The sequence below is a fragment of the Nymphalis io genome, chromosome 16 (assembly GCF_905147045.1).
Source record: "Nymphalis io chromosome 16, ilAglIoxx1.1, whole genome shotgun sequence".
NCBI lineage: Eukaryota > Metazoa > Arthropoda > Insecta > Lepidoptera > Nymphalidae > Nymphalis > Nymphalis io.
Window position 1 is genome coordinate 1,626,193 of NC_065903.1, and position 19,428 is coordinate 1,645,620.

The 19,428-nt window shown below is 32.3% G+C and overlaps 2 protein-coding genes across 7 annotated transcripts in view; both read right to left on the reverse strand.

Annotated features, from left to right (window-relative positions):
- LOC126774467 (facilitated trehalose transporter Tret1) overlaps positions 1-7,193 on the reverse strand; it is a 70,067-nt gene extending 62,874 nt beyond the window's left edge. Inside the window, exon 1 of the mRNA XM_050496023.1 lies at positions 6,987-7,193. Within this exon, the coding sequence (XP_050351980.1) occupies positions 6,987-7,043 (57 nt within the window). The 5' untranslated portion in view covers positions 7,044-7,193. The remainder of the gene's footprint in view (positions 1-6,986) is intronic.
- The window catches only part of LOC126774458 (TBC1 domain family member 12-like), a 284,024-nt gene that overhangs the window by 214,773 nt on the left and 49,823 nt on the right, over positions 1-19,428 (reverse strand). For 3 of the 6 annotated variants that reach the window (XR_007669812.1, XR_007669811.1, XR_007669813.1), the window contains exon 7: positions 17,347-18,668. Coding sequence is in view for 3 of the 6 variants with exons in the window: in XM_050496011.1 (XP_050351968.1) it covers positions 18,454-18,668 (215 nt within the window). In the remaining 3 variants the exon portion in view is untranslated. Of the gene's footprint in view, positions 1-13,578; positions 18,669-19,428 lie in introns of those variants that run through there. The other 3 variants (XM_050496012.1, XM_050496009.1, XM_050496011.1) reach the window with 2 other exon arrangements.

Below are 19,428 nucleotides of genomic sequence, written 5' to 3' on the forward strand. Positions count from 1 at the left end.
CAAAATAAAACTAGTATATGTAGTATATCAGTTGTCTGGTTTCCATAGTACAAACTCTGCTTAGTTTGGGTTCATGTCCCAGGCCGTGTGTGAATAAAGCGATATAAAATCTATTTATTATTCTATCTAATTATTAATATTCCTTCCCTTAATGAAAGCAGGATTCGCTATTTAGATATCTCAAATGAAAGAGTTACTTTTAACTAACTCAGTAAACATACAATTTTACCAAAACCAAATACATAAGCCATTGTAATGGCGGTATTACTATCGGCTTAGCATGTGTCGCCGATGTGTTTAGGGCCTATTTGATTATATTTGCTTCATTTGTAAAATTGCGCAAATTTAGAAGTCTTTAATTACATCACAGGAGTCAAATAAGGTAAATATTTGCGTTGTTGCACTTCGCCCGCTAACGTCGTGCCGCTCTTGCGTCCATTGTTTCGTGATTAAGCAAATATTTTGACTAATTTGTGTCATTTGCGGATGTTTCTAGTATTTGCAATTACTACACCAAACATGCAACATTTTCAAAGCGATTCCGCTACGCAAACAGGCTTTGTTTGACAAAAGGTCAAGTAAAGTGGAGAATTAAGACGAATAAACAGTTATCACACAACGATGTTTCGTCTTTATATCTATGGGGATATGGGTTGGGTTTAAACGTAGCCGTAGAGTTCTAATATGTTATAAATAACATAACCGTAATCATTTTTTAGAAAAAAAAAGTAGTACAGTCTTTGCAATTGAGGTCTGATCATGATGTCAGGTACTAAAAAAATACGTCAATATTATTTTTCGTCTCTGACCGCATAGAATAATTGCGAATGATGAAGGAGTTTGCTACAGGTTGCGTGTAGTCTGCATTTGGGACGAGCGACCGCCACGGGCAAAACATGTCGAAGACCGTCCAACGTATCATTTTTGGTAATTAACGGATACGCCGTTGCTCACACTTAAATACTTTGAGGCCTTAATAAAGGAAATAGAGACTAAAATTATGAATTATTTCTATTATCATATTGTTTTTCTTTCTGCAAGCTCATCTGAGTGGATTGTGTACTCTAGTATATGTTATAGAGTACATAACATACTGTAAAAGTGTTCCGCTATTCTACCAGCCAAAAGAAATATATGTTTATGGGTTTGTTACTGTTTGAAGGATGAGTGAGGCAATATTATTACTGTCATAAGGGATATTTACGTATCTTAGTTGGAATCATTGACATTGCGAGTATGCGAAACGCTATTTATTAATTTGCTGTTTGTCGTGACCACTTAATGGTGTACTGGTGGTAGAGCTTTGTGCAAGCTCGTCTAGGTATTCACTCATCAGATATCCTACCGCAAAACAGCAGTACTCGGTATTGTTGTGTTCCGGTTTGAAGGGTAAATGAGCCAGTGTAATTACAGGCAGAATATATAATATAATATAATATAATATAATATCCTGGGACATTTTTCACACACGGCCATCTGATCCCAAATTAAGCTTGTACAAAGCTTGTGCTATGGAAACCAGACAACTGATATACTACATATACTACTTTTCTTTTTGTAAATACATACTTATATAGATAATTACACCCAGACTCAGGACAAACAGACATGTTCATGCACACAATTGTCTGTCCTGGGTGGGAATCGAACCCACAACCTTCGGCGTGAAAGGCAAGTGTTCTACCAACCACGCCAACCGGCTCGTCGAAGGCAGAAGGGACATAACATCTTAGTTTCCAAGGTTGGTGGTGCATTGGTGATGTAAGCGATGGTTAACATTTCTTACAAGGCCAATGTCTATGGGCGTTGGTGACCACTTATCATCAGGTTGCCCATATGCTCGTCCGTCTTTCTATTCTATAAAATAAAAATAAATAAAAAAAATAAAAATAAAAAAAAACTATATGCTCTCTTCCTATAGTAAATTTAAATTTCCCAGTTAATATATGTAATATGTTAATATCAACTTAAGTCTAGAATTATGTATTTCTCAATAAATTAAAAAAAAACATGATTTCAGTGATGAGAATTTATATTATCCGATTGAAAAAAAAAACAAAAAACAACTTCACAGAAATATCATTATAATTATAGATCTTAACGATCTCTTGATAAACTAATTAAATAAATTAATATTACCATGAAATATAATTAAATTCCTTTCGAACACACTGTCGTGTTCAACCAGCTGCTATTTAGGCTGTTATTACAATATAAAGCAGTAAACTACAGGTCATAGGTTGTATTCATGGAATTTTTACTTGTGCTGGTTTTTTTATTTATAATTAACAAAGGGGTTAACAAATATTTGTAACAGATGGTCTAGTGATATATAATGTAGGTTATAATTAAATGGGTCTCAGTTTAACGTACCTTAACAGCCTGTGAATGTCCCACTGCTGGGCTAAAAGCCTCCTCTCCTCTTTTTGAGGAGAAGGTTTGGAGCTTATTCCACCACGCTTCTCCAATGCGGGTTGGTGGAATACACATGTGGCGAAATTTCAGTTAAATTAGACACATGCAGGTTTCCTCTCAATGTTTTTCGTCACCGTAAAGCACGAGATGAATTATAATCACAAAGTAAGCACATAAAAATTCAATGACACTTGCCCGGGTTTGAACCCACGATCATCGGTTAAGATTCACGTGTTCTTACCACTGGGTCATCTCGGCTCAATTTAACATGAAACTGTAACTGTAACTGCGTATAGTTTTATATCATTCATTCTGCAATATTATCTATTGTAATGTTATAAATCCGAAAGAAACTCTGTCTGTATGTCTGTTGCGCTTTCACGACTAAACCACGAAACCGATCTTGATGAAATTTGGTTTGAAACAAACTTGAAACCCGTGGAAGGACATCGACTCTTTTATTATACCTAACGCTCGTGGTGAGGCCACGAGTGAAAACTAATTACAATATAATTTTCTTTATTATATGTTGGGCAGTTTGCAGTTAAAATACTTGAATTTTGAAGTAATGTGCAAATATTTATATTTTTTTAAATAAATAATTATTATTTAGATAATTATATATAATTATATAATTGCTTAAACACAAAATAACAAAGTTCGAGTTTTGTTTTTCCTAAAATTAATTTGGTAGAGAAGAGCAGTGATGATTCCGATTTCATACTCGGACAAGGCACCACTAAAAGTTCATGTGCTTAATTTGTTTTTATAATTGATTTCGCGCTCAGCGGAGAAGGAATCCAACAAAGAGTATTAGAACAAAGTGGTGGAATAATTTCCAGAACCTTGTCCTGAAGAGAGGAGGCGTTTGCCCAGCACTGGGGCATAAAGATTTTGCCCGCACATACTAACAAGTGATAGGATAGTAAAACAATTTCCTTTTAATTTCAAATATAAAATGTCCTGAGGCTTGTTTTAGCCTTAAAATATTCCTGTAATAATTGGAATGTAAGAAAACGCTCTCTGATTGTAAACCTATCGTTTATATTATAAAAACATTGACATAATATATGTCAATAAATAAAAAAAAAACATAATTTATAACATAGCAATGAACTTTAACACTATATAATTTATTACAAACTACACATTATATATAATTCAGAAAACAAAATCTTGATTATGTTTTATCTATTGTAATAATTAAAGGATTCATATATTCATTTTTTTTCTAAAAAGCTAGTATAAACAAGTATTGTTATAATTATAAATCTTGAACGCAACAGTTACTCCAAAAAGTAATAAAATAGTTTAATATTATATAAGCTGTCATTCAATAAAAATACAGGTTATTATTACCTACTATAGTACACTACTTGGCTTAAAGCTGATGGTTGTATTGATTTATACTTCTATCACATATAATAAAAAGCATGCATGTTATATTGGAGGTAGCTTTGCACACCCTCCCCACCTACTAGGTAGTTCCACCCAATCACTAATTACACCGCTCAACAGTGCTGATTTAAATAGTAATTAACCAAGTTGGAATTTTCTCGCAGCTGGGCTAAAGACTCTTTGAAGGTTTGGAGCATATTCTACGCACACCAAATCATAAACCATATCAATGCACTCTAATGCGGTTTTGTAAATACATGTGTGTTATATCCAACACATGCAGGCTTCCTTACTATGTTAATCTTTCAAGTCCAAGATCATTACATATTATAAAATAAAGTCCCCGCGCCGCATCTGTGTGTCTGTCTATCTGAAAGCGATAAATTCAAAAACTGCAAAACGCTTTTCACCAATAAACGGATTGATTAAATGAGGGTTAAGCTATATAATTCGTAAAAGTTTTGCATAAACTTGCTGAAATATGACGATGATTGTTGAAGATGTCCTAAAAGTCGTGCCCACCGGGAGTTGTTATGTATTACTACGTAAACATTTTATGTAGACCCTTATACTGCATGTGCGAAGCCGCGACGAGTAGCTAGTGAATTATAAACCCAAATTAAGCACAGTAGTGGTCATGGATGGTTTGAATTAATCTTCAGTTAATTACTAACCACGGGGTAATTTCGGCTCAACTCAGTATACAATGTAACTATGAGTAAAAGAAACGGATGACGTTGTCGACGGTATCGAAAATAGTTGACACTATTTTTAATGTCTATGGCCGGAAGTATAGCTTCTCTAACGGTTGCTCAATAGCCGGTCTCAAATATTATATTCATTGAAAAATAAGATGTGTATTTTCATATTCTCATATGTTATCTTAACAAGAACGAAGTGTCTTGAACAAACATTTGATTATGCGTGGGCTCAATAACATCTTTCATTATTCGCTGGAGACAACAGGATATGACCTGTCCGATTATATTAACTTGCTCGTTGTACTGCCGTCATTGTTGAAGCATTTTGTTATAAGATCCATTCTTAGAATATTCTTAGGATATAATGGGATGGAATTAATGGACAAAGACTTTATTGTCTCTGTTAATTATTATTTAAAAGTGTTCATATAAAAATGAACTACTTACTATTCAAGGAATTTGACTAAACACGAATATGTTTTAGTGCAAGTTTTAATAATACGGTAACTAAATAAAAAAAAGTCAGGCAAAATTCGATTAACAGTTACTTTCAATATTATTCTTATTAAGAAATGATGTATAAAAATATAGTATAGAGGAAAGCGAAATTATTGCGTTTTCAACTTTTTATTACTTGGGTTGGCAAGTGGATTCTCATATTGAATGATGGAAGTGACTTAAGCAAACATTTTTATCTCCTCCGTGCACGTTACTATAGGAAATAAATGATACTTACTTGGACGATGCTAAAAATTACATCAATAAATCAGTAGTAGAAGTAAGTTGGGGTTAACCTACCACCCTTGGAAAAGCCGGTGACCTTCAGGTAAACAAATCGATACAACTGCTTATATAATTTTCTAGAATTATGTAGGTGACTTATTATGAATAAATATATGTTATATAAAGTATGCATATTTTATTCAATATATCTTAATGTTTTGTGAACTTAATCCTTTTTTATGATTTTTTTGATGTGAAACTACTATTGGCGCGCCTTTTGGATAAGACCGACTCGTATGACGTGACGGCAAGCAGCAGAACGCTCTCTAACTGATGATATACATTAGCTAGAGATTCCCGTTCTCCCCCTTCAGGACTCCCTATAGTGACGCATGTACTACTTATTTCGTTGCTATATATTATCATAGTAATAAGTGTTATATATTTTTATTTTATTAACGTTTCTGTATGCTTTTATTTATTTTAGTATGTATGTACGTTGACGTCAACTCTATGCTCAATTCGAATATATATTACGCAATTTTTGTCCAACTTACTGTACATTTTATTTTCATGATATGATACTGACACAACTATTTAAAAATTAGATAAACAGTACAATGTAACTTATCATATTTTCGAATTACTCATCAAATAAGTTTGGGTTTTTAAAAAGTACTACTTACTTTTCCTGGATGACTTGCAAAAATCATAATCATTATATAATTATTATTCTGTTCGTGTGTATTTCGTGAAGATAATAATGATCATACATGTCATATTATTAGGATTTTAAATTCATGTTCTTTGCTCAAAATAACAAGCCGAAAAAAAGCACGCTACACGAACCGTTTGTTTATATAAGTTTTTTAAGGTGTTACAGAGAAATTTTAGTTATTTTATGGATTTTTTTAATAAAATATTAATAAATTCTAGATTCTCGAGAGATTATTTTACGCAAATATAGGTGAAAACTTCAAAATATTGGAAATTTAAAAGATGTAATTAGCCAAATTTATCACAAATTAAATATAGATAAAGATTGCCAGATTATTCTAATGTTTTAATTTAAAACTTAAGTAGTCATAACTTCGTAAAAATAAAAAAAAAAGTAGTGACAGCCAGAAATTGATAATTGTAAAAACAAGAATGGGAATTTTTAGATTTAGATTTAGATTTTGACGATAATTTAATAAAATAAATGGTAATACCATTTATTTTATTAAATTATCGTCAAAATTTTCCTCTTAATAACGTAAACATAACGTTTCTACTTAATGTTTATCACCAAGAAGTTAGCAATATCGTTATAGTGAGAATAAATAAAGCAAATATTGAAAGTAAATAAACGTGTCCACTTTAATGTAATATTGATTTAACTAATCCAACACTTATGATATTTTTATATTAAGCGTGTTTTTAAATTTTTTTGGCAACTCAAAATCGAAACTAATTCATTTTGAATAACATTTTTATTAAAAATACTGATTTTTCATAGTACATATACGATTAATGAAAGCTTAGTACGAATGTTTTTTGTAAGTTATAAATTTAATATTATTTTTTAATTGTAGTTAGCATTTAAATTAGTAACTCAATATTAACTGAATAAATCTTTATTGCAATCATAAAATGTCGATAATCTAAAAATAGGTTAACCGGAACCAAATCAACATAATAAACCGAATTAACGTCCTTCAGCTGATCAAATGACCTTCAATAGTGATGTAATGTCACACTATAACATACCTTTTTCTCCAGCAATCCTATCGTCTCCGTATTCACCATCGGCGTTTTCTCCGTCATTATCACACGATTTTGTTATTATTTATGATATTATTAAAATAAATTAGGTTAAAATTTACGAGATGCAACGCGTCGTGAACTTACTCCACGACTGTCAGACACCCCGGTCCGCGCATGCGTTAAACGGGACCCCTATTTGGTGAGTACAATTGTAGTTAGATGATATGAGGAGTCTGCGATAATTCCGGATCCCCTTACTTATCGTTCGAGGCGGATAGGTCAGAATAGACGTCACTCGTTAGTGAGTAGGGGAAATTGATATACAGTTTAGTCTATTCGATATGGAGAGTGATTAGGGATTAATATCCTTGTTCATTGATTATATTTTCAGTATTTGAAAAAAAAATATATTTTGCAAAGTTTCTTATAATTTGTGTATGTAAAGTTTCTTATAAGTTGTGTAGTCGTGACGACACGGTGATATGAGTGATAGAGTACGTGGTTCTTAACGGATCATCACGGATTTAAACCGAAGATTGCCGAGGAAGGAAAACATCCCGAAGAAACCTGAACCATGAATTCAGATGAATTTCTGACACATGTGTCCATCCGCAGTGGAACGGCGTAATTGAATGAGCTCCGAAGAGAAGCGGTCTTAGCCCTTTTTGCGTTGATTGCATTTTGTAATATATAATAACCTAATCTACCATTTTGCATTTCATCTTATTTGATTATATGAAGACTAATAAAATCGACACTTACGTTGATACAAAGACACAATTTCTATTGAAAATAATATTTGTAATGACAAAGTCGTATGTTAATATGAATTAATAAAACATATAATTTAATATATTAACTCTTCATAAGAAAAAGTCTTCCGTCTTCATATATTCAAATGAGTTTTCATAAGTATATTCTAATGAGAGGGCTATGATGAACTAAGAAATTGAATGCAAAAAAAATATATTAATATTTTACTAAAATAACTTTGCGAATGTTATACTTCTCTAGCTTTTAAAAATAATCATGTCGTGTTCGAAGTTCTTAAAGTACAAAACAGGGGCCGAAACACAAAAACGAGATGCGAGCACATTGCGAGAATTTGCTACACAACAATCATACACCTAAACTCATAACACCTTCGACTTCGCAAAGTCAATGAATCCTTCTTGGGGCACGGTATTCGTTTCTATAAGATTCCACAATTAATTTTTATTTTTTATATACTAAAAAAGTCGAGATGGCCTTGTGGTTAGAACGCGTGAATCTTAACCGATGATCGTGGGTTCAAACCGGGCAAGCACCACTGAATTTTCATGTGCTTAATTTGTGTTTATAATTCATCTTGTGCTTGACGGTTGAAGGAAAACATCGTGAGGAAACCTGCATGTGTCTAATTTCATTGAAATTATGCCACATGTGTATTCTACCAACCCGCATTTGAGCAGCGTGGTGGAATAAGCTCCAAACCTTCTCCTCAAAAGCGAGAGGACGCCTTAGCCCAGCAGTGGGACATTAACAGGCTGTTACTGTACTTTTATCTACTGAGTTTCTTGCCAGTTCTTCTCGGTAGAATCTACATTTGGAACCGGCGGTAGCTTTACATTTAATTTAATACTGTAACAACAATATTCAAAAGTGTCCTTATAAGCCAACTTGCTCTCTTCGTTGCGAATTCGCATCGAATAAAGCGATTTTGTGTTTGACCCGTAATGATAAGCATATTTTTTATTATTTACTCGCAAATGTTAAGCGTACAGTACAATAACTCTTTAATAATTTTTGTAACTGTTATTCGATATAACCTGCAGTACTTTCATGGTGCTTTGCCAGACCCGCATGTGCCATCTTTAGCTAAAAAATCTTAGCCCTCGGTACACGGTAGAGGGCTAACTGAGACTTCGAGAGTCAGATTCTCTCCAAGCTGCCGGCATATGGTCTATGCTCTCTCTTGGGAACATACATTGCTATGCAGACGATAGTACAGTGCATGGTGGATACCACGGACGCGCAGTGGCTGGGCGAGCGGAAATTGAGGAGAGGCGGAAGGATCTTGTCATTGAACTCGATAGGATGTTAGAGCTTATCGCCAAATGGGGCTCTGATAATCTTGTTGAGTTTAATGCCAAGAAAACACAGGTATGCGCTCTCACAGCGAAAAAGTCAATATTTTCCCCTCTTCCCTCCCTCTGTGGTACTCCGCTGGTGATGCAAAGCAAAATCGCCATGCTGGGGATTGACGTTCACTGCAACCTTAGTCCAAGGGATTACATCGAGGCTGTCATAAAAACAGCTTCACGGAAACTCGGAGTTCTGAACAAGGTGCGGCGCTTTTTCACGCCACAACAACTGTGCCTGCTGTACAAAACACAGGTACGGTCTTGCGTGGAATATTGCTCGCACCTTTGGGATGGCTCCGCTAAGTACCTACTTGAGGCCTTGGACCGGTTGCAGCGACGTGCCGTACGCATTATTGGCGACGTAAAGGTCACAAACACCCTTGAACCTTTACAATTGCGTCGTGAGATAGCAACACTGAGCGCTTTCTATCGACTGTATCACGGCGAGTGCTCTGAGGAATTATTCCCTCTAATTCCTGCTTCCCCCTTCCTTCTTAAGTCCACGCGAGCGGGTTCTCGATGTCACCGCCTAAATGTGACATCAATTCCATCGCGAACAAAGAAATTTGGCAACTCCTTTCTTTGTCGCACTTCCAAAAAATGGAATTCCTTACCAGCTCACGTGTTCCCCTCCTCTTACAACCCGGGTTCCTTCAAACGAGGCGTGAAGAGGCATCTTGCGGGCCAGCAAGGCGAAGGCGGCTAGTGCAGAACGTTTTTCCCGTCTGTACTGGCCGTTGTCGCGTTTGGACTCTACTACCACTTACCGTCAGGTGGAGTAGAGTCATTTGCCCTCCCGGCGAATATAAAAAAAAAAGATGTCAGCTTGTGTTATTGTTAGTGTTATGTGTGCGTGAGATCGGTACACGTTATTGGGGTAACTGAGTCTGAGAGCTCACATGTTTACACATCAATTCTCGTGAGTAGCACTCATAGCATTTTTTACATTTAAAGTAAGAATTAACAAATAACATTTTTTTTCCATTATCAGTTCCATGTCAATATTCTAACCTCGTTATATTGTTAGTTGGTAACGAACGTTTGGGTTTATGGAAAATTCGTAAGAAGAATCGCCATATGATTTACTTTACAAATGTGATAATATTTACGTTTTTAACTTGCAAGCCGACCACTAATAAATGCTTTTTATATTTGTCTGTAAATTTTCTACCAGTATAATAAATATGAATTTTGTGTTTGTTTGTTACTCGATTACGCTCGAACAATTGGACGGATTGGAATAAATTTTTTATAAGGTTAAAATTTTTTTTCAAACTGAGACATAACACCCCAATTTTGCGTTCCGTAAATTCATAATATAAAAAAAAATACTTTACTAATCACAACTTAATTTTTCAAAATGAAGGAGGTTGTCAATAAATGCCCTACATTGGTGCCGCGAAAGCCGTATATCGTAATTGTTTCCCGTTCAGAGTAGGTTTTTAGTCCCGCGACAAAGGCAATGAAGGGATCGTCGCCGAAGAAAAGTTCGCGGCCGCGATTCATATGCGAGTGTAGAGTCGGCTATACAAAAGCCTTTTTTCTTCGACTTATTGTTGATAATCATAAATGCTAGAAGTGACATATTATTATTATTTATTCTTATTTATCTTCATTTTAATTGTTAAAGTTAGTATTGGGACTTACCAACTTGTTATAGTTTGACCACGACTAACTTAATAGACGTTCCGATTCTTTCAGATAACGTGCCGTACATTCTTTGAATGAATCCAAATCTACGGCAGTTTTAAAACTAAAACCGAGTATAATCTTAAGAGTTCGAAAACATCAATATACAATGCCATTTTTGTTGTACTGATAATTCGTATTCCATTTTGTCGCCCGTCGTTTTTGTTGAGTTCTGAGGCTGTAAGTCGAAACTGGCTCCCCGTCGACGCAAAAAAATCGATCCCTACAGAGTTATTCAAGTACAAGTAAAATAATATTCCCACGGTACGATTAATAACAATATGTACATAGTACAGAATTTCTTCCCGTCTAAATTTTTACCCATGGGTTGAACCCATTCTGTTTCCATGTTTTAAAAAATACATATGTGAGATGTATGTATGTATAAAGTATTTATTTGTCTTTTATGGAAACAAACAATACATAGTTAATTTAATAAATACCCAATATTTACAAATCATTACCAATAAAATGCATAATTAATCGCTCATTGTTTTTTTTTTCGATTGTAATATTTGCAACCTGTGTTCTCTGATCAGAGATCGCGTGAATCTTAACCGATGATCGTGGGTTCAAACCCGGGCAAGCACCACTGAATTTTCATGTGCTTAATTTGTGATTATAATTCATCTCGTGCTTTACGGTGAAGGAAAACATCGTGAGGAAACCTGCATGCGTCTAATTTCACTGAAATTCTGCCACATGTGAATTCTACCAACCCGCATTGGAGCAGCGTGGTGGAATAAGCTCCAAACCTTCTCCTCAAAAAGAGGAGAGGAGGCCTTTAGCCCAGCAGTGGGACATTCACAGGCTGTTACGGTTACGGTTCTCTGATCAAATTTCTGTTTTAGTAGAAGATAATTTTGGCATTATGTTTTCTACTTTTACCTAATTTGCTTATTAATTAAAAACTTTCCTACTTATTTTGTTTTGTAATAGGATAATAATTAAAAAATAATTAAAATTATTCTAATTTAAACCGAAACGGACTAGGCCAATATTAACCTATACAATAATGTAGGTATAATTCCATTAATTCTACAAATTAAGGTTATCTGAAACTACACTCAGTCGATAACCTTTTAAATCATAACGTTAAACATCAATTTTTAAAACAATTTTATCATAATTATTATAATTACATAACGTACGTATCTGTTAGAAGACGCGTAACGCGCTTAAGTTTTAACTACGTATTCAAATTTTACAAAAACACATTGCGAAAAACTTAATTTATAGTTCGATTATGATAACGGAATGCCATTCCAAATTCAATGATAACGATAACGGTGTTTATAAAAACTGTAATATAAATTTTCATTGTTTTCACGCTGTTTGATTATTTTATATATTGTTTTGATATTTAAACATTTCGCCAATCTCCAAAACCAAAAGATTTGCGAAGATAAGAGTTTTTTTAGAGTAGTGCAAGAAATTGGTACAATAATTATTTAATTACGCCTGAGCATTTCACAGAGCAAAAGAGTAAATAAAGATTTATCATTAAATGGGTACATTCTTGTATAAATATTAAAATTTATTCGATTATACGAAATAAGATAAAATAATAAATATTAATTATAAGAATGTGTTTCTTTTATTTAATATATAAACGAAACGTTTTAAATTATTACGCCTCATGGATTTTGATAGTATTCAACTTTTTTCTGTAACTCAGTATTCTCAGTTGAAAAAGTTACTATATGAGAAAAAAATGCAATGTTTTTCAAGAAATATTTACTAAATTTTAATTAAAAAATCATTAAATGTGTCGATTAAAATCTATACCGTAATTAGTTTGAGTTAAATTGAATCAATACAGTTATTAAACAAGGACTGCGATTTATACATTTGTAAGCGACTCACACAGTTCGAGGTGTTGGTTCGATCTGCTAGTATTAAAGTGACTGCCTCGTTGGTCTAGTAGCTTGATGTAAGGCCGCAGTCCCGGAGGTCCTGGGTTTAATTCCCAGGTCAGGCTAATAAAAAGTTATTGAGGTTTTCTATGAGAAATTTCTCAGTAGCAGCCCGGAGTCTGGAAGTTAGGAAGTGTATACACTCCCGTGCCATCAGAAAGCACGTAAGCCGTTGGTCCTGCACCTAAACTCTTTCCGATCGTGTCGGTTTGCCGTCCCATCGTATTATGAGAGCTAGAGAATAGAGATTGCATCTGTGTTTGCACACACATTTGTGTACTATAATTGTGCACTCGCCATGGCCGAGACCGGTCTGGAGGACCTTATTAGTGAGTTAGTAGATTAACAAGAGTAAAGACTAAGTGGTAACAATGCAATTTAAACGTTGCGGTTTATTTTACTTGTAATGTATTACATTTATCGGATTACAATATTAACTGGTGGTAGGGCTTATTGCAAGCTCGTCTGTTTAGGTACCACCACTCATCAGATATTCTACCGCAAAACAGCAGTACTTGGTATTGTTGTGTTCCGGTCTGAAGGGTGAGTGAGCCAGTGTAATTACAGGTACAAGGGGGACATAACATCTTAGTTCCCTAGGTTGGTCGCGCATTGGCGATGTAAGCGATGATTACCATTTCTTACAATGTCAATATCTATGGGCGTTGGAGATCACTTACCATCAGGTGCATATGCTCGTCCACCTACCTATGCAATGAAAAAAATACCTCACTTTGAAAATATTTATCGAACTACAGAGAATCTTCTGCCAATTGTCATTGAAAATCTAACATGACTATCCAATAAACAGAAAAACCTAAACGTTTCTTAATTTTTTGGTGAAATTAGGTTAAAATAAAAACAATATTCGTATTGATAAATTTTATTTTATAATTAAAACTTTAAATTATGGGGCCAAGTTACTCTTGATTTTACATTATTAATATTATTTTAATTAAAATTACACGAGATGGCATTATTATAATATCAGTCAACGTCACAACTGCATTTTAACTATATCTAAACACGAAATAAAATGAAACGTATTTATTCGTTTCATTTCTCTAAGCATACAATGTATCCAATAAAATAAACATTTATATATCATTTATGTATATATACATATATATTTAATTGATAAAATAAAAATTAAGCACTTGCAACACTGTACACGTGACGAAGTGACGTGAGAAGTAAAACTTACCGTCAGAAAAGTTACTTTAACATTCATATATAAAACATTGCACACAAATTACAAATTAGACCTTGAAATTTTACTCATCGCTTTCAAAGACAATTTCAATTCTAAAACATACATACAATTAATTGTATTATGTTGACCGAATGAAAGAGTACAGAGTGTTGCCAGTTTAACGACTCCCAACCAAATTCGATGGATTCGAGTTTTAAATAGAACTTATAAAACACACACAATCTTTTAAGTACGCTTCTCTCTTGTAAAATATTTCAAGCTTATTAGCACACATACACGCAATGTCTGAGATTGTTTGTGTACGCGGATGTTTTTATGTGTGTGTTTCATAAGTATCATTTAAAACTACGGATAGCTCGAAATGTTGCAATATGCAATTCAAAAGTCAACTCGAACAAAGGCCAGTGATGAGTATAATTAAATTAATTTTAATTATACATTATCTTAGGATAAATACATTCATTTATATTTAAATATAGATATAAGATATAAATAAAAATTTGCTATGATATTTTAACATAAAGCAGATATTTTTTTTGTAAACAAGTAAATATTCTGATTTTTATAATATAGTGCAAAATAAAAAGTGATTATAAATATTACATCGTATTTAAAAATATAAAACCCTTAGGTATAAATTCAAACAATTTACGTTTATTTATTTTAAGTTTTTTTTTTTATGTGGCAAGATCTATACACTACGAAGTTCAATTAAAGCTGTTAAAATAAAATCTAAATCAAATTAAATTCGTCACCACACATTCGCTCGAATTTTATTTAGCATAAAATATTTTTTATTTAAATACTACATACATTAAATGTCGTAAATGTCCAAAAAATACATCACAAAATTAGATTCCGTTTTATTAAGTTTGATATTTGGCACTTGTTAAAGTAAGAAAATAAGATTATTTTAAAGGCTTCCAAAGTATTACTTAAGTAATGAAAACGAATGTTTAGTCATGATTTGTTTACATCTAAAAATTATGTCGATTTTTTTTATAATTGTAGTCGCTTAGCGAATGTATGGCGGCGAGGTTTAAGCGACACTATCTTCTATAGCAAAATTTATTTATCTCGTCGTATACGCAGGTAGAACATTATTCAATACAAATTAAATAAGTCTAAAAAAAAAACATCTATAAAGTAAATCAGATTTAAAAAAAATTAATTACATTTGAATTAAAAAAATAAGACACTATTTACGTGAGCAATTGACGCCAAAAATGAATTACAAAAAAAAAAAAAAAATAAGATAAACAAATTTTGCAATTACATATAAATAGATAGATCTAATTATTAATAAAAATATCTATGAATAATAATAATTATTATTAAAGATTCGAAAGATCTTTCGATTACTCATTAACTATTAGGCCGGTCCAACTACTCGTTGATTGATTTTCAAAGATACATTAAAATAATTATACAATAATTACAAAGTAACATTTAATTGACAATTTTTATATAATAATTATTTACACTATTTACATAACTTGTTTAGAATCGAAATGTATGTAATTTTTTATTTCACTGAAATTCTGCCACATGCGTATCTGACCCTCTCACAGTTCGACTTAGCCCTCCTTTTTTACTGTACATATAATATAATATATTCTTACAAACCAGAAGTTAAAATGAGTTTTTTAAAAAGAATACATAAATAAGTATTTAACTTTATAATAAGAAATACAGGAATAACAAAATTTTTTGTTTGCAATTACTTTCAATGCTAAAAAAAAACAACTAAAAATGACAATTCAGGTAATTGTATGTTCGAAGCACCCAAACTTCCCACCAAACTTATATTCTTCGTCTATGAAAGGCAATGACGTACTTTTCTTTTTTTTAATATATTCCGACACAAGTAACTGAGACATTCGGTCGAAGATTTTTAAGAATATATAGATATCAGCTTGATAGTGTGTTAGCAATTTGATGATAACCCGTGCCAATTTATGAAATGTTTTGTAATCGCGGATAATATCATGCTATAACGCTCGCACACTATTCATATGTCTGTTGTACATAGGTACGGTTGGAAAAAAAATTTCGTAAATATCACTTCAAACTTGCATTCCAAGCATGTTAATTGTTATCGTAATATTTAGATTACCAACAAAGATTTAAGTAATTAAAAGAAATATTATTTTGAATATAATGAAATACTTTGAATTCGAGTTAACAATTGTATGTTTTTTTAATTAACTTCTTTATTTTCTTGAAAAAGTCGTTATATAGAGCGTTAAATATGCACAAATTAATCTCGCTACAAACAAAAAAAATGTTTTGCTGTCCATACTCTTTCTATTTTCTTTGTTGGCACTCGTTATACAATATACCATGCTGTGAAGGAATCATGCACAATTACAATCATGCATCATATAACATTTAGTATCCACCAACCTCTATCATTAGCCCAGCATTGGGAGATATATGGGCTGGGACTTGACAATTTCTAATTGTGTATTCAAATAAATTGATTATAAATAAAGTAAAAAATAACTTCCAACAAAAACATATAAGGCATTCTTGATTGATAGAAATAAACGAATCGATTGATAGTTAACTATAAAAAACATATTAAGATAATTTTAATATGTATAAGATATTGTATATAAATATTTTAATCTGAGCGTTATATATTTCTACTATGATATGTCCTTAAACCACCTATATAAATAAGCAGTTAATTTGTCTAACACGCCTCAACTTGCTACATTTCTATTGAAATTTTAAGTTGAAAATAGCTTTGAAAATTAAACATGATTGTGATTGGTATTATGATTAGTTTATCGGATACGGTTTAACGTTCCATATTTAAATATAAAACAAACAAATTTCCAGTAAATTCAAGTAATTTCAAGTTTCCAGCAAATATAGATAGGTCCAAAGATGAAATTTGTTAAATTGCTCTTTTCTGCTCTTAAATTGTTAAATTGTGTATGTTCTTTGAGTAATAATAAAGATCTCTTTAAACTGATATATAAAAAAATATTGTAAGTATTACATCGTATTGTTATGTATAATTATTGTTATAAAGAAAAATTTTAACTAGCTTACATATAAATCATAAAATAGGCCTTTTTAAGCCGAGTGATGAATATGAATAATAAATGTTTGTCTATATTTATTCGAAATTGCTTAACAAATTTATGTAACAATAATAAAAATGGCGTTTTGAGATTCTATATAGCATATAAAATTGTTATTTAAAAATTCTTAGTGGTCTGTTCAAAAATAGATCCAAATTTAAAATATTTTAATTATGAACTATATTATTTATATAAGGAAACTATGTACAGATTATAACATTACAGACACAGATTATTAATACATCAAATGATTAAATAATATGCATCCCGAATAATTTATTTACAATATTTTAATATCCATGAATCTATTTTTAAAAATTGGTACACAGATTTTTCGTAACGAGATAACTTTGATATTATAATTATGTACATATATATTAATTATCGAGGAAAACTTTTCTATACATTTCCACAGACCTCATTAACATTACAAGGACTATTTATGTGTATAATAATATATATATATTTATTGTAATAACAACATTATTTTTATAATTACTTGCCTAATAAATGTTGCTACATTATTGATTACAAATTTTCCCAACACTATAGTCGATTCCTTTGACTGAAGGAGTAAAGTACTATAAATAAACAACTTTGCCCTTGAAAAGCCGAGATGGCCTAGCGGTTAGAACAAGCTCCAAACCTTCTCCTCAAAGGGAGAAGAGGCCTTAGCCCAGCAGTGGGACATTAACAGGCTGTTATTGTTGTTGTTGTTGTATTTACCTTGAAATGAAATGATATCATTGGTCGAGATTTAATCAAACATTTTGAAGGTCGACGACTTCGAAATTGCAACTTTGAAAGATAAATTAAAGTTTAATTAGTTCGTAGTCGATAAAGGTTTTATTAAGAAGGTATTAATCAATTTTTATTGCATATATGGAAGAGTTATTGGCAAATCGCATGGAATATATAAACGTAAAGTTTTTTTTTATCTTTACTTCTCCTGTCATTGAAACAAACTATATATATTTTTATAACAAATAATGTCATGAAAATAATTTCAATTAATATTTTGTTATAAATTAATCCATATTACTTAAATAGAAGACCCGCTTGCCTTTATTAATAATTTGGGAGATACGTTTAACGACTGTTCCTATTAATTTTATTCCGATACTAGAATCTTATTAAGATAATAATTTTATTAAAATTTCCTATCTAATATAGAGAAACATTGCGAGTAATTAGGTTTTAAATTTTTGAATTTAATATTATAGTTGAGTTTGGAAGAAAATTTTGATTACAATTAGCGATACACTGTGTTTTGAGTTTTGAATTATTGCTATATGCTGAAAAAGTTTTATAAAATACAGTGAACAATGTTGAAGAAGTGATTTTTTCAATTGATTTTTAACCAAATACAAATCCTAACTACTTCATTAAATACTATAACTTAAATAATCCATTGAATATCCACTCACATGTATATCATAATCTAAGTGTAACGTCATCGTCCAGGCTGTTCTCTACCGGACAGCAGGAGACCAGCTCCTCGAAGGACATGCCGTCCAGAGTCATCGAGACGGAGGATATGCTTTTGAAGAGTGCCTCTGGATCTAGATCTTCGGGGAGTTTGGTAAGGAACTGAGCGGCGGATATGAAGTCCATGTCCTTCAGCTCGTCTTGGTACAGATGAAGGATACCTGAAAGTTGATAATACGTTCATGCAAAGTGAAAAGAAATATTTGATTAGCCAATTGGATATAATAATTAATATATATTATAGTAGGAAAAGTAAGTCAGGATGGCCTAGTGGTTGGGAACGCGTGAATCTTAACCGATGATCGTGGGTTGAAACCTGGGCAAGCACCACTGAATTTTCATGTGCTTAATTTGTGTTTATAATTCATCTCGTGCTTGACGGTGAAGGAAAACATCGTGAGGTAACCTGCATGTGTCTAATTTTATTGAAATTATGCCACATGTGTGTTCTACCAACCCGCATTGGAGCATCGTGGTGGAATAAGCTCCAAACCTTGTCCTCAAAAGGGAGAGGAGGCCTTAGCCCAGCAGTGGGAAATTAACAGGCTACTGTAATAACTGTGTTACTGTAGTAGGAAGCAAAACGTACAGAAGTCCCAAGTACAACTTTATAATACATTTAAGCACACGTTATTTCTTTGTGGCACATATGTATAAGCAACTGTTTTATGTTTTTTTTAGGTATAATGCCACAGAACCCCTTCTTTTTAGTCTGGTGTTTTTTATATGATTTATAAGACACGTAATATTTAACTTAAACAAAAGAAATATTAGGTCCTTACATATGAAATTAGCGTTTTGTCGTACTGACCACTTTGATCTGAAATATCTCCTCTTTGGCTAAGAATTCCAAATTCAAGTTTATAAATTCATTTAGCTGGTACATTTGAGTTTTGAAAACAATCATTCATTTGTTTTTTC